The sequence below is a fragment of the Mustela lutreola genome, chromosome 9 (assembly GCF_030435805.1).
Source record: "Mustela lutreola isolate mMusLut2 chromosome 9, mMusLut2.pri, whole genome shotgun sequence".
In the NCBI taxonomy this organism is placed as follows: Eukaryota; Metazoa; Chordata; class Mammalia; order Carnivora; family Mustelidae; genus Mustela; species Mustela lutreola.
This window is the reverse complement of record NC_081298.1, coordinates 121,256,996-121,279,636: the sequence shown is the minus strand read 5'-3', so window position 1 is coordinate 121,279,636 and position 22,641 is coordinate 121,256,996. Positions and strand designations below refer to the sequence as shown.

Here is a 22,641-nt window from a genome sequence, read left to right as displayed (position 1 = left end):
AGCACACCTGTTGGGATGAGCAGTGAGCAACAGATAAATTGTGGAGTCACCATATGGTACACCTGAAACTAATAGAACACTATGCTAACAATACTCGAATTAAAACAATTAACAATGTGGTATATACCGTGATGTTGTGATACAAGACGAAATCTCCATGTGGTCTTTGTGGTTCATCAAACAAGAGCTTCTGAAACCTTTGGGATTTCGTGAGTGGAGGGGTGACAGGCATCCGTGTGACCCACAGCAATCTTCTCTCAGCAGACCTGAGTTTATGCTAATGAGGCGACTGTTCTGGGGTGGGAGGCATGGACCAACCACGTGACAGATGGCTGGCACTTTCCGCCCCACCCCCAGCACCCCTCCCCTCTGGGACACAGAGAGGGGAAGATCTGGGACCTTCAACTACATGGTCTGTTCCTAATCTATTTCTCAATGCAGACCTCTTCACCTGGATTGTGGCAGAAAGTGGGGAAGAGGGTATTTTCCTATAGGGCACTAAGTGTCCCTCTCAATCTCAGGGCAGGGGATCCCGTGTGATCACGTCGGGGCCCCCCCGTGTGAGAGCTCTGCTCACACACCGAGGTTCTCTCACCAGAACGAACAGAGTCGGGAAGGATTTCCCACTTCTCTGAGTGGTTCACACACAGGGATTCTTTGGTCAACGCTGTCCTTTTGCGGGGTTGGGGGTAGGGCAGGGGAAGCAGAGTAGCTGCTGCAGACAGCCAGGAGGAAATCACCACGCCTCAGGGGAGACGGTGTGCGGGCTCTGGTGTGCGTGGTGCCCGTCAGGAAAAATCAGCCCAAGTTACACCACTCCCCCCCACGCCGTGTCCTCATTTGTGAAATGGGTATCTCAAAAATACCCAGCCTCGTACTTCACAGAGCAGCTGCGGGAGTCAGAAACTCAGGTAGGACAGCAACAGCCCAAATGCTAGGCTCCTACAACACAGAGCCTTCTGTCGATCAGGTCAGGGGGTGGATGGTCTTTGTGAAATATCGAACAAATGGGGAACATTAAGGTTTTTTTCACTTTCAAAAGGAGCCACTGAGAATGGAGAGAGGAAGCATGCAGAATTCTGGAGCAATTTAAGGGCACGCAGAGGCCAGGAGCTCAGGTTTCTCAGCAGCCCATCCACTTGCCTCAGCCTCCAGGCAAGGGTGATGCATGGGTGGAAGGAAGACAGAAGCCTCAGGAACTGGGGACAAGAATCAGTTAACTCCGCTGCCTCCTTGTCACAAAAGGCACTCATCAGGGCTCCCTTTCTGGAATAGTCTATTGTCTGGGAGAAACAGTTCCTGGGTAGTTCTCTCACCCAAGAAGCTGCAGGCGTCACGTATCAGCAGCTGCCATTAGCCCTACTCGCAGGCCTGCCGCGGGTGACAGCATGAAACGGAAACACGTCCCCAACTTTGCCCCCCCACTGCACGCTGTGTGACCGTGGATCTCAGTGTCTCCATCTATATAACATGGGGCCAGCGATGAGTCTCATGCCCCTCCCAGAGGGCCTGGGGGGGCGGCATATGTGAAGTACGGGCTTGAGAGAGCCTAGGGAGGGTGGGGACACAGCCCCTGACCCTCAGTCTGCCCCACTCACCTCTTTGACTCTGTGCAGCAGCGGCTGGAGCCAGTCCCTGTTCACCTCGCAGTGGCTGTCCAGGAAAGTCAAAGTAGTGCCCTTGGCCACATTAGCACCCCGGATCCGGGACCGGACCAGACCTGTGGTAGGAACAAACAGAAACGTGGGTGCCCTGTCCTTCTGTCTTCCAGAAAGTTCACAGAGGAGCCACAGGACAGCCCCTGCATGCTGAACACACAGCCGGATGCATCCCCCCGACATGCCCCTCTGCACAGACCCACCTTGCCGCTCATTATTGCGTATGCACTTCACCTTGGGCAACTTGATGAGCTGTAAGCAATCCTCAGCTGTGAAGACAGAAGGTTATGTGTGGTGTGAGCACCCCGGGACTCGCTGGAGCAATGTGAACCCGAAGATTAGGCAAGGCAGCCCAGCCTGCTGTCCCTGCTCCCAACCACAGAGCCCCATCCCGACGCCAGCATGGTTGTGGGTTTTGGATGAGGCTGACCCAACACTTCTATCCATATGCAATGTGGCCCACTCTGTTCAAAGTGACCGCAAGGCGGCCTCTTTGGAACAGGTCAGTCACACAGCAGCACCTGTGTGCTTACTAGGAAGCACTTCCTGACGGGGACACCTGGTATGGTATGGTCACCTGGAGACCCTTTTCCTTTTCCATACACCATTAAAAATATGAGACCAGAGTCCTGCTCACTCTAGTGGGGTCTAGCAAAAACTGCTGGGAGACCACACAATGGATGAGATGAATGTTGGCGTTTCCTTTTTGATTATGGACTTCCGATACTGGAGACCTTATCTGTTGAGTGCTCTGTCCACTGTGCCCCATCACACAGAGCTGGCCTAACTTTCCCCATTCAGGGGAATGTATCAGGATGGGTAGGAGGAGACCCTATCTTAGATATCACCCCAGAACTGTCTCTGCCTTGCCTCCTTACCCCGTCCCTTGCTGGATTTATCAACCCTGGGATGACACCATGTTGGTTTCACTTCACTGGTCTACCAGCCTTAGCCTCTCTCCCATGGAGCCCACCCAGTCCTTCATGGGAATGAAAGGAGAGGATATTTCTGGCTGTGATCAGGCTAGCAAATGACCACAGATCCAAGTCAGGAACCTCTAGTGATAGAAATTGCTCTGGGCTCTGGGTCCCAGGGTCAATCTTCCAAAGGTTTCCATGTCCAGGAATGTAGGTTAGGTGACAATGACACACATAAGCACACACACACCCCAACCCAATCAAGGATCAACTAAATCTACTGCATAAGTCCTCAAAGACACAGAACCGGGAATCCAAGACATTATTTTTAAAATGTAAGATATGTCTCCCTCCTGAGCCCCTGATGGACACTCAAAGTCTTGCACACCTGCTATAAACCCAGGCTTTCCTCCCTCCCCGGAGAATCAGTGGCCTGGCCTCTGCCTGTTAAGCAGGAACAGAAACTTGCATTAACAGAGCAAGGGGGCGAAGATATACTTACGGTCATTGCTGAAGTCATCCACTAATATGATCTCCTGGATCAGATTCATTGGCGTGCGGTTTAACACGCTGCAAGGCGGAAGGAGGGAGAGAATTATGACGTCTAGCAGCAAACGCCTATATTAACCAAGCTTTACCCAGACACCATTGTATTTGAGGAATGAAAATGCAGGGCAGCCCAAAAGGCTCGTGCAGTCACACGGCTCACCTGCGAGCCCCTGGGACACGACCCTGCCTCCTCCTAGTGAGCACGGCCGTGGGTGCCCCATGCCGAAATGGGAGCCCAGGAGTCATCCTCAATGACTGCCCTCCCCTGCCACTGCCCCAAACCTCATACCGGGTCAGTGACCGAGACTTGCCTGTCTACGAAAGAAGGTCACTCAAACCACTTCCACCTTGTCCACCTTTGCCACGGTCAACTTCTGCCCCATTTTTTGCAGCAGCCTTGACCTGAGCGGGCGGTCCTTGCAGGGGCTCTGGAGTGAGCCTTTGAAGGCTCGATAGGATGGCGCATTGTGAGACTTCCCTCACTAACGCCGACAGACCAGCTGACCGAGCCTGCACAGTGGCTCCCCAGCACCCCCGCCCACACCCTCAGCCTGCTCACTCTTCACCGTGTGGCCAGGGCCCCCACTGGCAGCCTCCTCAGGCCCAGAACCCTCGTCTGGTGGTATCCTGCTTATTCCCAATGGGGACCCCTCTCTCCCTCAATGCCGTGGCCTGCAATGCTCCTCCTGTGCCACGAGGACCCGTTCACTGCACCCCTTCCTCACAGCCACCTGCTATTTAGCGAGCACTGACTCTTTCCTCTTCCCAAGGCCTTCATCGTGCCCAACTCTGAGGGCTGGTTTGCTGGCCCCATGGGATGGTCATGTCCCTGGGGGCAGGGTCCCTATCAGGACTCTCTGTGCTGCCAGAGGCCAGCCCAGAGCCGTGGCCCGTCATTCCCTCCAGGGATGCGTAGTGCCCACCTCCTATGCACTCAGCTCTGGGTCCACGAGGAACAAAGGGGATGTCCTCTCTGCCTGCCAGCAGCCCACTGTCTAGGAGCTCCTTCTTACCAGCTGTGTGATCTGGGGCTAGTTACTGTTCTGTGTAGCAAGAAGCCCATCTATAAAACGGAGATAAGAACATTCGCACCTACTTCACCGGGCTGTTGGGAGAATTGGAGAGAAACTATTTCTAGAGGATTCAGCACCATGTATGGCTCGAAGCGGCAATTACTGCTATTTTGGGGTGGCAGGAATGAACGATCTTGGGATTGACTTCATGTGCTGGCCTGGGCTCTAGATCTGGACTCCCAGAGTGAGGCTGGGTTTCCATGTTCCTTTGGGGTCTCCCAAAGGGGGTTGTAACCCACTTCCAAAGATCCCCAGACTGTACGGTTCCTCAGACAACTTCTGGGGCCACACCACTTACTGTGGGGTGCCCATGGTCCTGCACGGGTCAGAGAGGGGTTCACATGGTGCTGCGGGTGGAGGCGCTGTGAGTTCCCTCAGGAGGGCAGATCTGAGCCCTGTTTCTGGTGAGCCTCCCTGTCTAAGCAGGGTACAGAGACTCTCCAGGAGGAGAACTTTGCCTGGAGCTACTTTTATTTATGAAGCCTTAATTCTCACCATGGCAACTAGTATAAGGTGGGAGAGGAACCCTGACTCCAAGCCCTGAGCTCTGCTGTTGGGAGGTGGGGACAGGGAGGGGAAGGCGGTGGTTGGGGGAGACCCTCACTACTTGGGATCAATTGAGAGTCCCAAAGAAAACACACACCGACCCAATAACCAGTCTTGTAATCAGAAAAGGAGGGGGGGATGGGGAGGGAGGCAGCAAGAGAGGGAAAACCTGCTTGAAGAATAGCCTCTAATGAGGTTTGATTAAGGCTGCAGCTTCTGCGTGCGATTCCCCCCAAATCCCTGCCGGCTCTTTGAAATTCAAGAGTTCTCTTCTGTGAACATCAAAAGGTAAATCGTGTGCAGCTCTGTGCTGGTTGAACTGAGAGATGATTAGCGAATAAAAAATGTCCAGGGTTTAAAAAAGAAAACAACCCAGAAATCGTCAGCACTAAGTGCTAATTAGACCATTTCCTGGTAACACCTGGCTTGTTTTTGCTCCTCTAATCAGAGCAATTGGAGTGAGAGCGGGGGGCTCCAGGAACCTGGGTCTGGACCGGGAGGGCCTGCGAAGGGCAGGTGTTCTGGGCTCCTGGGGTGGCTGGAGGAGGAAGGTCAAGTGTAGCCCAGGGGAGCTGACCTGGTCCCCAGATGGTCCTCCCCAGGGCTCTCCTTCTGCACATCCACTGCCACTCCCACCACCCTGCCCCTGGTTGCTCTGTGCTCCCCCTCCCAACGTTGTTGTCCCCAGTTTGTCCCCCAGGACGCTTCGCTAGCCCCTCTGCCAAGTAGCCAAACCTCCCTTTCCTCCAGCTTCAGATAAGCCTCTCTCTCCCAGGACTGTTCCATGCCCTTTTGCGACAGCCTCAGCCAGGGACTGAGTGCTTGCCTCACTGGCGTACCAAGGTCCACTCTGCCTGGGAACTGTTCTAGAACGGAGCCTCCCTTGCCACAGCTCACTTCTCTGCCAGAGGGGGGCTGTGCAGCCAGCACCCACCTTCACCTTCCACTTGGCAGCCGCCATGCCCGTGCAGCAGGACCACACGGAGCCTCCCCGGGGTGGTGGTGGGGGTGGGGGGCACAGCCGTGTGAGCGGCGTGGGAGGCCAGGCTTTCCGCCATCCCGAACAAGACGCCAGGCTGCTCCTAGCCTTCGTTTTCATCTGTAATTACATTTTCCTTGTAAAGGCAGGCGATATTAATACTTGACCTACTTCACAGGCTTTAGTGCGTCTGAAATGAGGAAATGTATTTGAAATTGCTTTGTGAACTCCGAGGTGCTCTACGCGGGCTGGGTTTATCAACTGCTCCATAAATACCAGCGGAATGAAGACCTGGGGCCCAGCTGGCAGTTCAGTTTGGGCGTTCTGCAGCCTGGATGACTTGGGGTCAAGTACTCTACCCACGCCGGCTCGAGAGCATCAATGCCGAGGTGCTTCGGTACTTAGCTACTGAACCTGCAGCACCCAACTTCCTCAGCTGCACGGAAGGTGCTGAGCACTGAGCTTGGCCCCGGAGCTGCTTTCAGAATCTGGGTATGGATAATAAGGAAGATTCTAGTTCTCAAAGGGTGATCCCAGGGCCAGCAGCGTCTACGTCACCTGGGGGCTCATTAGAAAGGCAAGTGCTTGGGCCCCACTCTGGACTTACTGAGTTAGAATACGGAGGATGGGAAGCTCCAGGGCTTTCTGATGTGGGCTCCGGCCGGAGAGCCACACAAGGGGGCTGCCTACCCAGGCTGCAGGGCCATCACGACACCTGCTGTGACTTGCACGGGCTCCCTCTGTGCCACGTGCTGCGTCAAGGACTTTACCCACCTGAACTCGCTCTTCCCCATCACCATGTGAGGCAGCTATCAGTAGCTCTCGTCTTATGAAAAGGAAACTGGGAAGAGAGGTCAAGGATCTTGCCCAGGGTCACATGGTGGGTAGCAGAGCAGGCAAATCTGGCTCCAGGGTCCCACTTCTTATCCACCTTAATCTAAGACATTGCTCCTTGAAATCCAGGGTAGTTTCACAAAACAGCAACGGTTAAGGAGATTTGGGATATAAAGAGATCAACTGCACAAGCTCTTGAGCCCTCCCCGAGGGTGGATAGGGGTGAAGGATGCCCGGAAAGGAAGGGGACAGCCCTGGGTCTCACATAGACACAGGGGCCCCCTGCAGTACCAGATAAGATAAACCGTTCCTCAGGGCTTATCTTCTCTCTGCTTAAGGAAAGAAACACCCTCGTTGGGTTGTGACTCTTTCTCTCCCCGTCAGCATCCCCATCAGGCTTCTGCTAGCTCTGAGTGCCACCGTGTGTGCCCTTCCAGCCCCCAGTCCCACAGCTAACTCAGGAGCTCAACAGGCAAGAGGGCTCGGGCAGGGATGAACAGAGGGACGAAGGCTTGGCCAAGTGCTGGTGGAAGGGAGGGGAAGAGAGGGTACATTCAGTCCTACCCTTGAGCATCTTTTTGTGAGAGCCTGGCAGCAAAGCCATCAGAATTCTGGAACATGAATGATGGAGGATACCTTAGAAAAGATCCTTGCACTGGGGACAACAGGAGAGGAAGTGATCCTCATTCAGTCCCATCTCAGAGCTACTGATTTATTTGTGCCTCGGGATAGGGAGTGTAAGAACGGTAGAGAATCCCAAGGAAATAATACCTGCCGTGGAAATTTCTAGAAGTCATCTTCCTTGCTTCCCCCGCTAAAATTCCCCTTTACCCTGCTTAGGATAGAAAAGCCTGTCTGTTCACACACAGGTTCCCCCTCATTCTGAGGTTTTTGTGTATCACGCTTGGATCGGAGCCCGGGCGCCTGGTTTATATCAGAGGTTCCTCAGAGGTGGGAAATAGATCCATGGGCTCTCCTGGCAAAGCACCCAGTTTGGTGTATGGCCTGGGACTTCCTGGGGGGCCTTCTGAGAAGTATGGTGTTGAAGGGCCTCAAGCCCCCTTTCAGAACACAGTGCACCAGGCCTTGGGGTGGCCCCCATTAGCCTGGCGGACAGAGTCGCTGGGGCTGTGCCCTTAGCTGTGCCCCCACCCCCACTCCCCAGGGAGTCCGAAACCCCAGTCTTGGCTCCCGTGCCTCCTAGCCCAGTGGCCAGGGGGTCTCCGTTCACCTCATGCACCCCTGACTTCGCAGGTTCCAGATGGGACTGCAGTCGAAGTGACAAGAAATGTGTTCTGGAGACCATAAAGCTCAGCGTACATTTAAAATATTAATAACATTATTATAATCCATCATTATTACAATTATGAGGAGATGGAGGAGTAGCGGGAGAAGGGAAAGTACGCCATAGAGCTGGAAAGGATGAGTCTATGAGCAGCAGCTGAAGTGACCCTGTATGGGAATTATGGGGGGTCTGGGAGCCCCACAGGGTCTTTGAACACCCCCAAAGGTCCCAGTGTAATGTCTTCTTTTGGGAAATGGGATAGAACTGCAAACACTGGAAATGCGAAAGATATTTTTAGCCCTGCCCTTACGGATGGTGTCAGTGACCTACACAAGGTCACACAGCTACAAGGTGGCAAAGGAAGGACTGAACCCCAGGGACCCACAGTCTCTTTTCTTTTGAAAGCCTAGGCGCTGTGCAGATACAGACATAGCTAATGTCTGCCAGCCACAGTGGTCAGTCCCTTAGCTGACTAAACCCAAAGCAACTCTGTGTGGTAGCTATGGTCATGATTCCCATTTCCCTGACCAGGCAACTGAGTCTCAGGGAACTTAGAGATGAATAAGATGTAGTCCTTGCCCTAAAGGAGCTCCCTGAAGATGACATCTGGGAAAAATGCCTTAAGTGTTAGAGTTGAGATGGGCAGTAAAGAGCCCAGAAGAAGGCCCTAAATGTGTGTGTATATGTATGTGTGTCTGTGTTGAGGGGGTGGAGGTGTCTGATGTCAGAGGACTCCTGTAAGGAAGAAGAGAGGCCAGCCCAGAAGGCAAGGGGCCTCTCTCTGATCCTATAGTGTCCTCATGGAAACATCTGGCATACATGCCCAGACATGACCTTGTGGAACAACCACCATGGTGGGAAAGGCAGAGGCTACCCTAAGTCTGTTCTAGAAACTCTACCTCGTGCCCAGGCAGACCATGACGGCAGTGGGGCTGGGGTCTGGCATTTTGTCAAAGCAATCAGCTCTGACAGTGCACCTGCTCACCCTGCCCAGCCAGGAACCACGCTCTCCCCACACCAGAAAAGACCCAGGTAAATCGGAGGTCCCCAGACCCCTGCCCTTAACACACCCGCTCAGGTTTACAAATCCGAAAGGTACTTTATTCGTCTACTGCGAGGCTCACGGTGACTCCTGACAGTGACTCAGGACATCTTCGCGTTAAGATCTGAAGGCTTTTTGGGAAACCAGGTGCGGATCTCCGGACTGGTGGGGTGAATGCAGCAGGCAGGACAGACAGGGCAAGCAGCTGGCAGAAGGAGTGAGCCAGCCAGCTGCCAGGGACATCTGGGCCGCAGACAGAGCTGCCCCTGTGGACACGGGGAAACAATGTGCATTCGGGCAGGCCCATCCCTGCATTTCCATGGGATGCATGGACACTGCACAGAGGACGTTCATTGTAAGTGACAGGTGGCCCCCAAAACCTGGTGCCCGCCATCAGGGTGAGCCTATTACTGACTCCCGCCCACCACCTGGAGCTTCCCTGTCTGTCCCCTGCCAGGAACAAGAAAGTGTGGCTTCGTGATGGAAATGACGAGCAATTTTGCCATGCTTGACTGTACTCTCTAGGCCCTCCCTCCCTGTAGGATCAGCGACCCTGTGCTGTGCTGCCTACCAGACAGGGATGGGCTCATGCAGGCCGTGTGTCCTAGGGGCATGGAGGTATGCATGTGCTCTGTCCCAGGGTCAGCCCCAACACCAGGGCTGCTAAACACCACCCGGAGACCAGCCTGGCCCACAGAGAATGCTGAGAAGAACTGAGGTCAGAGAGCAAGGGTTTGAACCCATCTTCGCCACCATTGCTGAGCAACAGGAGGCTTTGATTGAGTGTCTCTGAGCTTCAGTTTTCTCAGCTGTAGACTGGGTACAGCAGCAGCCTCACACCTTCCCAGCTGAGAGCATGAGCCCAGGCATGTCTACACACCAGGGGCCTCATGACTAATGGTCACTACTGCCACCATCTGAGATGCCAATGCAGCCCAAGACCCCAAAGAGGAAGGGGGGACAGATGGAGAGAAGGGAAGAGGGGTATGGGAGCTCCAGAGTTACAGAAGGACATGGTATGCCGTAGGGGAGCCGAAACAACCAGGGCCAGGCCCCCAGGGCTCCATCTGTGTTCTGAGGAGAGTTCTGCTGGGAGCTGGTGCTGGGACTTTTGCTTGTCTCAGACTCATGCACGCCATGGGCCAAAAGAAGGATGCACCTGTTAGAGCATGAGTGGGGCCCAGACTCAGAACTGAGGGCGGGTGGAGAGGCAGAGCGGGGCTGGGGCTGGAAGAGAAAGATAGCCAGGAAAGCAAAGGTCGGCCACTGCCCTCGGGCTGCTCTGGTGTGTACCACGGCTCCTGGCCATGTGGGAAGCTGTGGTGAGACGGGTGCTGGGAGAGGCGGCACTTGGCAGACACAAGTTCTAATCCAGCCTGATGCTGGGGTTAGGTATGGACTCTGCCTCGCCAGCCTCCACAACCTTGGCAGCTGTGGGAGTTAGAACTCATTCCAGAGGCAGTCTAGTACCATGGTCAAGGGCGAGAGCTCCAGGTTCTCTGTGGCTGCCAGTGACAGGCAAGCTGCTGAGCAAAGCAGGCCTCTGTCTCTCCCCTACGAGACAGGGTACATGCTCCCCCACAGGAGTGCGGGGAGTGACGGAATGGATGCATGAGTGTCAGACAATGTGGGCATGGAGTCAGAAATGCCCGATGTTTTTCCCGCAGGGCCATTCCCCCTCCTGAGGAGGATCGTCTTACCTGCGGATGGTTCTGAGCAAGGTGGAGCGGGCCTCGTTGTGGAAGGTGATGATGATGCTGGTCGGGGGGAGGTCAGCGCAGTAGACCAGCAGGGTGCATCTGGGGGAGGAAAGGCATGAGGACACATAAGGCCTTGGGGGGCAAAGCAGATCTAAAGGGCTGGAACCAAGGGCACTGCAGCGGTCCCCAGTACAGACAGAGGCCTGGCGTCTGGGGGGACCACCCCAGCTGCACAGCACGGGTGAAGACCCCAGGGCAGGGAGAGCCCAGAATGACTGAAGCTAAATTGCCCACCTCCACAGGGGAACCTGGGCTTGGATCCAAGTTAAGTTAGCATACAGAACATAAACGTGGGACGAGTTCATGCACAGGGACTCCTAGTGGCCACACCAAGCCTCCCCCAAGTCTTGGGCTCTGCTCCCTGGTCTGTGTCCATCCAGGTCAACAGAGGCTTCACCGTGTCCTGGGCCAGCAGCTCCAGCCCATCCCCCGCATACTGACTCCTGACCTCCTGCCACACAGGCAGAAATCTGGCAAGTTTAACCAGGCAGAGCCCTAACACCCTGGCACAGACAATAAAACTCCATCTTGAAAAAGCTTTCATTTCCACGTGTCCAGGATCATTTCGTGTGACAATTACATCTGGGGTAATTTCAATTTAATACCTCGCTGCAAGGGAAAATTGTAGCCTGCAGCCCGAAAATTACTATAATAATGAAAATAAACCCGCCAAGTGATGCTGGTGCCACCAGGGACCATCCCTGGGTAAGTGCTTCCTCCTGTTTCCAGCTCTTCCAGGGGCTGTCCAATTACACGGAGTGGTATTAAACGAGGAAGTAAATAACAGACATTTGGGGAGTCAAATGTTTCTTCTCTTCATTTTCTAATTTTGTCCTCGGCTCAGGGCTTTGAGTTTGGGGGTCTGGAGATCCAAGGCTGGACTTCCAGGGCCCCGGGAGCCCGCTGATACCATTGGCAAAGCGGTGTATGCAAATGTGTGGGTTGTCTGTGGTTTGGTTTTGTTTTTCTCTGGGAAGATGATTCATACTCTTCACTGGATTCTCAAAGAAGTCTGTGGCTGAAAGCGCTTCATCTCAATCCTAGGCCAACGAGCCTGACGTTCCTTTGGCCTCCCGGAGACTTGAACACGTTCCTCCAAAAGCAAACACTGAACAGGAGAATTTGTGCAGTGAAAGCAGGGCCCTGTGAGCACAGCTGGGCTTGGGTCACCTGCCAGGAACCAAGAATTAAGAAAGGAAGGCCCCAGGGGAAGATAGTGGAAAGTTAAGTCACGACCTTCAGGCCTTCCCGGTCCCCTCTCTCCCAACCCGCCAAAGACAACACCTCACCACATCATGTGAGCAATGTCTACTAAGAAAACCCTCCAGAATCTACTCCTGTTCTGTTGTTCCCATGGGCCCGGCTCCCAGAGTCCTCACTCCTCTCAGGGATCCCTGGGGCAACCTGCTGACTGGTCTTCCTGCCTCCACCCTCTGCCCCTGCCACTCACATCCTGTCCACCACACAGCTCTGTGCAGGCCTTCCTCTGGCCGGAAGCCCTCAGTGGCTCCTGTTGCAGAAGGTCCAATCTCCCTATCACAGCCCCCTGAGACCTCCCTTGGTGGCAGCATCATTTGCTTCCAGAACTCTCTTTCACTGCTCATCCTAGGACTTCTGCACGGAGCAGCGTCCTTCTTGCTTTCTCCTCCTAATGAGCTTCTACTCATCCTTCGAGACCCAGAGCAAATGTCCCACCTGCTGTGAAGGCCTTCCCCATTCCCCCCACATAAACAATGACCTGTCCTTTGTATTCCTGTATTCTGTACAGATCTTTCTTCTAGAACTTTCGGAGATGGGACAGTCTTCCACACCTGACTATGAGTTCTAGGGAACTAGTCCCCTATCTCTAGGAAAGGATGCTTGTCTCTCTCCACGTCCCCCAAACAAGAGTTCAGCATACTAGATGCCCATTCACGGGGAGAGGGAGAAAGAGATTTGGGAAATGCATTCCTAGCTCAGCTGCTGACTTAAGAACTGATGGTTTTTGAAGGTGTGGCCACCAGCATCCCAGAAGGCATCCAGCAAATCTCACCTACTGGTCCTCATGCCTTGCTTTATCCTGTCCCTCGCTGAATCGGGGCTAGCTCCCACAACCAACAGACTATGACAGAAGTGACCATGGGTGACACCTCCAAGGCTAGAAACAGTGCAGGCTCTGCTTTGGCCACCTGGAGGGAAACCAGCTGCTGAGGACACGCAAGCAGACCCGTAGAGAGATGCTCATGCATGGGAGAAGAGAGGCCTCTTGCCCCCACTGCCACCAACTTGCCAGCCACGTGAATGAGACACCCCAGGAGGGAGTCCCCCAATGCTAGCCCAGCCAGCAGATGACAGAAGTCCCATTGGCTCCACGCTGGACCTCCCAGAATTTCGGACCCACAAATACTATGAAGATAAGCAATGATTCCTGTGGTTTTTGGCTACTAAGTTTTGGCGGTGATTTATATGGATTTGCTAGCTATCATAAAACGGGAAGGAAAATGTTTGGACATGGCCCCCAGGGAGAAGAGGTCTTGAACTTGCCTATCTTTATATAGAGACCTGAGTTTAAATTAGGAGCAATGAGGGAGAAGGGTGGGAGTCTAGTTGAGATGGACTTGGTTGGTAGGGTGGGGAGGGAGGCCCTCGGCTGCTGTGCTACAGGGGCCTTGAGGGTGTGGAGGGCCTTGGGGAGACCCAGGCAGCGGGGGAGGCAGCAGCGAGCATGGTGAGTGCTGAAAGGAAGGAGGTGGATGTCAGGGAGCCGAGGGGTGATCATCTGTCTTTTCTAGGAAGGTAATAAAGCTGAGAGCTTAGCAGGACCTCATCGTCTCTGTCAGAGAGGAGACAAAAAGAAAGACTGACCCAAGTGACTCCCAAGGCCATGACTGGCAGGGCTGGGCCAAGGCGCAGAGGCTGGGCACTACCATGGGGATGGCCAAGGGACCCCAAACCCCAGCCTTGGTGACGGAAGTTCTTTAGGGCAAGTTGGTGTGGGACGGCGGTAGTGGGAGCCGCTCAGAGAGCCTCCGGGGACAGAGGCCATTTCTCCTGCCTCGGTCAATGCAGCTGGGGGAGGCAGCGTGTAAATGTACAAGGGCCCAGCAGCACGCACGCATGGCGCCCGCAGACCAGAGAGGCAGGCACAACGCTGCCTGGGCTGCTGAAGTCTTCACGGACGAGGAGGTGCTGGATGAAGTAGGGATGGACAGAGAGAAATGGGGTACAGTGTCCCAGCCCTGGCACGGTTCTGGACCCCCAGGTTGAGTGCCGTATGAGACGGTTCATAGAATATTTGCTGGGGGGGTCATACCCTACCAACTGGCTGTAGGAGTACGGGCCAGGCACCTCCTCTCCAGCTTGCTGTCTGCTCATCTGTAGGACAGGGTCTGGGCTCTCCTGTGTAAGGGAGCACAGGAATCAGAAGCTCTAACTGTAGCTGACCCCAAATAAAGATGGTTGATGTGACAGAACCCCACAAAGACCGTCCTGCAGCATGAGCTCGACTGTGTGGCTGGACATTGAATTGACCTTTCCGAGCCTCCATTTTTCCTTCTGGAAAGTGGAGACAACAATTTTTAACTTGTATAGTTTCCCCCCTAGATTATTACTATGTTGTTAGGGAATAGTCCAAGCTTGACAAGCCCGTCGGGGCCGTTATCTTCAAGAGTGAGTTCAAATGTGCAGAGTACTGCTCCCATTGGGTGGTTCTGTCCTGTCTGACAAAAGGTGAGGGGCCCTGAGAGGCCCCGAGGGGTGCGAGGAGGCAGGGAGAGCAAAGCAGCCAGCATCGGTGTTAGAGAAAGGAAGACGGGCTGTGATGTCAGTCTGAACCCTGACTCCACCGAGAACTGTGCTGTGGGCCCTCGGGCACATCGTTTGCCTTCTCAGAGGCTCGGTGTGTCACCTCTGAAATGCAGACAGATACCTCCATTATAGGCTTGCAGCCAAGACCACAGACTGCAGACAACGGGCGAGGTGTTTAACAGAAGCCGAGTAAATGGCCACGAGAATTCTTTTTAGCACGGCTCCTGGTGCTGAACCAGCCTCCATATCCTGTTCTGTGCTTAGGGACTAGAACCATGAACTCATGATTCCGAAAAGGAAGGGGCCTTGGAGACGACCCAGTTCAACTTCCTAAACTGGGCAGAACTTGGTGGTGTGACAGGCATTGGTGGGAGGCCGGGCAATCGTGTTCTGGGACCTCATTCCCCTCCCCACTCCTGCAGGATAAAGGATGGGGGCGGTTCTTATCTGGGGGGGCGGCGATTCCCCCAAGAGCTCCAGCGTACACAGGCCCAGGGAGAGTGGGCAGCAGGGCACTGCTCTGACCTCGGTGGCATAGGCAGCCTGGCTCCTTGGACTTCACGGATTCTTCCCTCTGATCCCGGTCACAGAGTTTCCACTGTCTCATCAGACCCCCAAAATAGCTTCTGAGAACCTGCACTCCCAAGAAGAGAGGACCTGGGGGCTCCGAATCTCACTCAGGGTCACATACCTGGAGAATGACTCAGGCGAGCTGAACCCAGGTCCCGTGAATTCTAACTGCCCTCCTGTTACCAACACCCCACCGCCCTGCTTGGGGACATTGGCACTGGCAGCAACAAGGCCGAAAGGCAGAGAAAAATCCTTCGGACTGGACTCCGTGAGGAGTCAGCTCAGAAGTTGGACTCTCTGGGAGAAGGTTCTAAAAGATTAATCAAATGGCAAGATCTATTAGGACTCTGGGGGAATGTCAAAGCTGCCAATGCTGAGATCTGGCGCCCGCAGACGGACGGGAAAGCATGTTTATAATTTATTAAAGATTCAGGGGTTTTACTGGCGAGAAGAGCGAGTGAGCAGGAAAGATTGTGGTGGGGGCAGAGCCCAGAGGAAAGGCGGACCACACAGTGTGGGGAGACTGACGCCAGCCCGCCCACCGGGGCTGCTGTCCCCACGACCCCACGACATCCTGAATAACGTACACTCCGCTGAGCTCACTACCCATGTGCAGGTTTTTTTGTTGTTGTTGTTCTGTGCTTCTTTTTCTTTCTGAAAAATTCAACTGAGGCTCTCAATTTCCCCAAATTCAGGTGTGTCTTCCTGAACCATCAACTTTTTGAGTGCTTAGTACCACTTACCGGCTGAGACGCTTCCATGGAGCTTCTGAGACACCAGCCCCAGGCGCAGGAAGGAACTTCTTCCCCTTCCATCTCTTTCCAGCTCTCCATCACTGGTCCCTGCTCCCCTACCCACCCCTGCCCCGTCCCTACACTCCAACAGGTGCCAAGGTGGGTATGTCAGAAACATGCTAAGTGAAGGTCACTGTCATTTCCCATAGAAATGTAAGGTGCACATGCTTTTTTTTTAAAAAAAAAAATTATTTTATTTATTTATTTGAGAGAGGGAGCACGCACACAGGAGGCGGGGAGGGGGGTAGGGGGAGAGGGAGAAGCAGACTCCCCACCGCTGAGCTCAAAGCCTGACACAGGACCCTGGGATCACAACCTGAGCCGAAGGCAGATGCTTAACCGACAGAGGCACCCAGGCGCCCCATGAACCTGCCTTTTATTTTGTTGCCAAAGCTCATGAAATGGACAGCTGCCTCTAAGCACTGTTATGATCCCACCAGCCCCAACTTATCAGTGGGCAACAGAGGATCCTGATGGTCCCATGTGGACCTGCTGGGGCTGGTAACCTGGTCCTCTGACTCCTGGACACACACCTTCCTCGTACAGCATGCTACCCTTATGGAAGAAAAGACATGGCCATAAATGATAACATCTGGTGTTTGACTTTGGAAAGTCAAAGCAGGAGGGAGTGATGGAGAGGCAGACCCAGGGACTCTGATAATAATAATAATTATGGTCACCAAAATGTTGATGGAAAGGAAGGCCCCTGGACTCCCCCACAAATGACAATGGCACCAAGTGAGACAAGAGATGCTCCCGGCGGGGCGGGGGGGCTCCGATGTCCCAGAGGGGAGATCGAAGGCAGTTAGAAAAAGGGCAAAAGTCACACAGATACGTCACAGAATGTAATGGAGATCACACAGGCCTGAGGTGGGACACCTGGGTGTGTTACCACTCGGGGGCTTGGCAGCGACTTCCCTTCGCTAAGCCTCAGCTCCTGGTCTACAGGGATAAAAACTCCACCTCATCGTGTTTTTAAAACTACTACTTCAGGGGCGCCTGGGTAGCTCAGTCGGTAAGCGTCTGGCTCTTGGTCTTCACTCAGGTCATGACCTCGGGGTAGGGAGATCAAGCCCTGTGTCGGGCTCCGTGCTGTGTGTGGAGCCGGCCAGGGATTCTGTCTCTCCCTCTCTCCCCCAGCATACAACCCCTGCTTGTGGGTGCATGTGCTCGCTCGTTCTCTCCCTCACCAAGTAAATAAATAAATAAATAACCAAAAAAACCCCTACTACTCAGTGACGCCTGCTGCCGGGCACTGTGCAGGGCACCTTGTGTATTTAAATGCTCACCAAAACCTTATGAGGGGTCACTGCTTGATGGACTCACTCAGAAGGAGACTGAGGCATAGGGAGGTTAAGTAACTTGTAGCCAGTGCAGAGATTTGAACCTAGGCCTGCTAGCTGTCCTCGTCACCATGCCACAACTGTCACCATGCCACTACCTCTCCACGCCAGCACTGTTCCAAGCACTAGGATATCCAAAAGCCTCCAGCTGCTGCTAAGTCCCATCTGTGTGCCCTATGCCCTGAGAACCCATGTGTCCCCACTCAAGTTACCAACCCAAGAAGCAGTTTCTATGGAACTCTAGAACCTAGCTGTTGCAGCCACCTGCCCAGAGGGGAGAGACAGGTTGCTGCTCCTGGGCAGTTAGAGGAAGACAGGGAAATGGCTGACTGAGCCGCCACTGGGGGATCCTGACAGGGACTCCTACTTTCTGCCTGGATGCGGCCAGCAGAGCGGTGATTTCAGTGAGGCCCTGGGCGGGGGAGGGACAAACCGTGCACACCTATTTCTAAATAGCTAGTGACCGTGACTCTTACAGTCTCGCCCACGTGGCAGAGGGCAGACTCAGGCAGAGAGAACGAATGGGCTGTCTTCTCTGTGTGTTCCATTTCCCAAGCTCTATGGACTCGAGGGCCAAGAGAAACACAGGCATAGCGTGGGGGTGGGGCCTGTTTCCTGGGAGAACACTGTCTGTCCCCGAGGGAGCGACAATTTGAGGATTTCCAGGTGCAGAGGCATGGGGGCACATCCTCTGTCCCTCCCACACTTTTGTCTCATCTCCCCATGTCATGGCTCCAGCCTTGATGAGACCAGCATCTCCTCCCCTCAGTCCCCAGGACACGAACACCCAGAAGGATGAGGGGAGCAAAGCTCAAGGCTCAGGGACCTTTCCAGAATGTCAGCTGCCCTGGGACAGGGACAGCGAACATGCTATCTGCGTTGAGAATCACAGGTTCTGTATTTAGAGCTGAGAGTGAATACATTTAGAGCTAATACATTCCCGAATCAGTTGTCTGTAAGGAAGCCGGCTCCCAGCCAAGCGGAGAAGGAAGATGGCCAAAAGGTACAAAATGCCAAACCTGCACCTGGCTTCTGGGTTCAAACTCGAGTCTTTAGAAGAGAAAAATGCAAGCAGTATAAAAAGTATGACAACGGTAGAATCAGAAATTCCTTTTAATCTCATTTCATGGGCAACACAGATACACTGTAAGGCATGAAATTTTTATTTCATGTCAATTTCACTGGGATTTCACATGCAGATTAATTTGTTCATCCACATAAACATAGAGTGCTCCTAGGTCTTGCCTCAACAGCTGTCCTCATTTAGGATTACAGAAATCCTGCATCTCATAAATGATACTAAGAATAACAGTGAGATCTGTTACTCCATTGTGCTGCTACATTTTAATTGCTGAACGCATTATTAAATTCCTTTATGCTGGGAAGAGGGTTCGTGGGCCAGGGCTGGGGAATGAGCTTCCCTGAAGCCTGGTCGGGTACTGTGGTGGGCAGCAGATGCCTCTGACTCCCAAGTCCTTGTGGTGTCCCCTCCCCTGGAGCATGGGCTGACCCCGGTGAGTGGCTTCTCAGGAACAGAACACAGCTAAAGTGTTGGGATGCCAAGTCTGTGATCAGGTTAGGAAAGATCGGGACATCCATCCCTGCGGCTTGTGCATGCTGGTGAAGCAAGCTGCCACGCGGGGCTGTCCCACATGGCTAGGAATGAGTGAGCATGGCCTTGGGTCAATAGCTCGTGAGGACTGGAATCCTGCCCAGAACCACACAAGGGAGATGGGATGAGAGTCCAGCCTGGTTTTGCCCTCAGATGCCAGCAGCTCCAGCTGACCCCTGGATTCCCGCCTGGGAGAGCCTGCAGTCAAGGACACACCTGAGCCACGCCTGAATGCCTGATCCCCAGAAACTGAGATAATAAATGTCCTATTAAGCTACTAAATGGTGGGTAATTTGTTATGCAACAAGAGACAATGAATATAGGTACCTGAAGAAACAAGGTCAGCAGCATTTCTCACTCCCTGGGGGTCAATGATAAATCCTCTTGGGCAGTTGGTAGCTGACCCCACAAGGTCCTTCCAGAGCCCCTTACAGGACCCTCTGGTGGCCTCCATCCCCCAAGATGATGCTAGATATGGATGCCTGAGGGCCCTACACACACAGAAAAGTTCTCCAGTAGTACCTTTTGGGCTTGTCCCAATCTTTATAGATTCAACTCCCTTAATATGAACCATACAATACATAAGAAGTTGTCTCTTTGCTCACTTCTCCCAGGGATGGGAGTTGCTGCTGTCAGTCCAGCTCAGGACCTGCCGTTCATTTCTTCCTCCTCAGGGTATCCCTCTGGATTTCTCAGCCACCGACTCCCTGTGGCATCACATTTCTAAGACAATCTACATGTTGACCCTGCGAGAGCACTTCCACCAACAGATTAACGGCTGCCCATAGATCAGAACAGTGTTTCCAGAAAATAGCTCTACAAGCCCATTTTCCTGGCAAATGTAAGAAGTCCCCCAGGCATCTCTGCTGACAGACTGGGATGCTCACTGGGGAAAGAGGGCACCATTATATAAAAGGCCATAATATTGTACACCTGGGTAGCTCTTTGTTTTGGGTCAGGTCATGATCTTGTGGTCGTGGAATCGAGCCCTGCATCAGGCTCTGCACTCAGCATGGAGCCAGCTTTGGTTTCTCCTTTCCTCTCCCTCCTGCTCCTTCTCTCTCTCTTACTCTTTCAAGAAAAAAAAAAAAAAAGAGGCCATGATATCTGGATTCCCCTAAAGGCCCAGCCTCCACTTCTACTTTGTTTTGCAGCCCTTGGCAGCTGGAAGACCTTTCTCTCCTGGACTCCAGACGAACCCCTGAGTTGCTGCAACACTAGGAAGTACCACAGAGAGCATCTGGCTGGGCGACCCCTGGTGGACAGTGTTTCCAAGAGAAGCCTATGCCTGCTCTCTGAACACAGTTGGCACAAGTCAAGTCAGTTGGGCAAATGAGAAATACTGGAAAACTGCTAGATCACCTTTCCGGTGATCGCCAATACACATGAACGTGTTACAGGTTCTGAGACCTGCTAGCCTACTGTTTACCCAGCTTTGATCTCAAAACCTGCCCCCGCCCACCCGTGCATTTTTTCTTTTCTTCTAGCACACAACGCCTTACACATAGCGGGAATGTGCATGTTTCCCGGATATACAGGGAGGACTGTGTGGGACACAGGTTTAGAACACATTGCTTCCGGCTCCCTCTATATTCACTGATGAGGAAATTGAGGCCCGTAACAGTGAACTGACCTGCCCAAGGCCACCCTGCTAGTTATGGTCCAGCAAGGATCTTCTGGGCCTTACCACTGAACCTGCTCTTTCCTTCAAGGAACCAAGCTTGGGGCCCCTGTCAGAGGACTCAGAGAGGCCCCACGCTTCAGTCCACATAGGGTTACCGCTCACTTCTGCCTTCCAGTGCCCTCTCACCCCCTCTCCCTACCAAATCCTACTACCAACATCCCTACCACTCCTCCATGTCGCTAAACTAATGGAAACTTCTCAGTCTTTGCTTTACTTGTTACCTCTGTAAAATGTGACATGGAGGGTCACACATTTTATTAAATACTTGGTTCTTTGCCCTTGGCTTTGGTGAAATCACCTTAGTGTGGCTATCCTCTCCTTAGGCTGTCTCTTCTGGGTTTTCCTCTTCTTTCCCTCATCTGAAATTCTAGTGTCCCCTGCAAATTCTAGTAAACCATCTTCTTCTCAGTCTTCCTTCTATTTGGACTACTCAACTTTTCCCCAAGGCTTCAATTTCCTATCTGTTTGCTAATGTCCCCAACCTTATTCCTAATCCTAAAGAGCACCTTCCCTTGGAGGTCCCCATGAGGTGACCTCTTCACCTACACTCTGCCTTCAGCACCTTGGCCAAGTCTGCTGTGCCTTGTTCCCCAACCCACCATCTATCATGTGCCCAAATCCAAGAGATATTCTCAAATCCTGCCTCTCCCCAGGCCCCTAACCTAACTAAAGGCCTAGGCCTGTCAATCCCTCTTACCTATCTCATGACCTGGCTGTTTCTTCACATTCCCATCATGTCTTGTCTGCATTACTGCAGCAACTTCTCAGCCAGCTTTATCCCCTTACAATCTATCCAGGATGCTGCAGCTAAAATGATCTTTCCAAACTGCAAATTTTTAACATGTTTCAACGCTACCTAACTGCTTGCAAAATGAAGCTGAAACCCTTAATCACAGCTTCCTATCCTAGTGACCCAGCACCACTTCTGACTCCTCCCCTGCATGCTCCAAGTTTCGGCCAGGTTCTGCCTGACCCACTCTTCTTTCTATGGACCTCAACACCTCCCCGTGTCTGAAATGCACTCTCCTCTCTTTCAAGGTCAGGCAATTTTCTGTTCTTCTAATCTTGGCTTGGAAGTTACTTTCCCTGGAAAGCATTTCTTGATCTCCCCAGGCTTTTCCAAGGTGCTCTCCGAGGACATCCTCGTAATCGATTACCAAACATTGTGAACTTACTTATCTTCCCCTCTACTATTGGCTGCACCAAAGGCAAGGACTCATTTGTAGTTGGGATCTCAGAACCTAACACATAAGACATACAACACAGGTCTGAAGAATGAGTGGATGCATCTGTGAGGGAGGAAGCAGGTGGGTGCCCACTGAGAAGAAGTTGGAGGGGACAGCGTTCCTTGACAAGTTATGAGTTACACCAGCTCGAGGGAACTCCTGAGTTCTAAGCTGAGCAAGGTCTCAAGGTCAATCATACGGAGAAGAGAGACCAAACAAGTCACTAAGACCGAAGTTGGAATATGGAGCCTCGGTGGCACAAACAGGGAGCCTTGCATGAAGGGTGTCCTGGGAGACACTGGGGACAGTCATCTGATGCCTGTGGAGAGCTCTGACATGCTGGAATTGGAAATATCCACCTGTATTTAAAGAGCCGAGATGTTCTCCTTGTTTACCAAAGTCCCAGGGATGAAGAACACTGTTCATGGAGGTGAAAACACTGTTCATCGAGATGTCCATCGAACAGTGTTCAAGGATGATGAACACTTGCTCTCTCAAGTGAGGGGAGACAGACTGAATCCTACCTGGACGGGGTTGCCAGACATGGTTTGGACACCCTCTTCGTCCAGACCCACACTGTCCAATGCAGTAGCTACTGGGCATTGGAGTGTGAAATATGTGCAAGATGGCAAAGACTTTGTATGAAAAAGAATGCAAAATAGCTCATCATACTCACTGTATGTCAAAATGGTCATATTTGGGTGTACTGAGTTAAAAGGTATTATTAAAATTAATTTCACTTGTTTCTTTTGCTTTTTAAAACATGACTACTAGAAGATTTCACGTTGCCTACGTGGCTTACGTCTATTTCTAACGCACATCGTTGTCCTAGATATTCCTCAAGCTTAGCTTGTATACAATCCGATTTCAGATTTCACCCTTAGTGCCAGACAATGGTTTCTAGATGCTGGGTTCTTTTGTACGAGTAAAATAAAACCTTAAAAAATTTATAAAGACCATTATTAGGTTTGCAACATTTTGTG

The 22,641-nt window shown here is 52.7% G+C and overlaps 1 protein-coding gene across 1 annotated transcript in view; it reads right to left on the bottom strand.

Annotated features, from left to right (window-relative positions):
- GALNT14 (polypeptide N-acetylgalactosaminyltransferase 14) overlaps positions 1-22,641 on the bottom strand; it is a 210,268-nt gene that overhangs the window by 33,838 nt on the left and 153,789 nt on the right. The window contains exons 3-6 of the mRNA XM_059188697.1: positions 10,584-10,682; positions 3,078-3,145; positions 1,862-1,927; positions 1,599-1,720 (exon numbers count right to left, since the gene is read on the bottom strand). Coding sequence (XP_059044680.1) covers positions 1,599-1,720; positions 1,862-1,927; positions 3,078-3,145; positions 10,584-10,682 — 355 coding nt within the window. The remainder of the gene's footprint in view (positions 1-1,598; positions 1,721-1,861; positions 1,928-3,077; positions 3,146-10,583; positions 10,683-22,641) is intronic.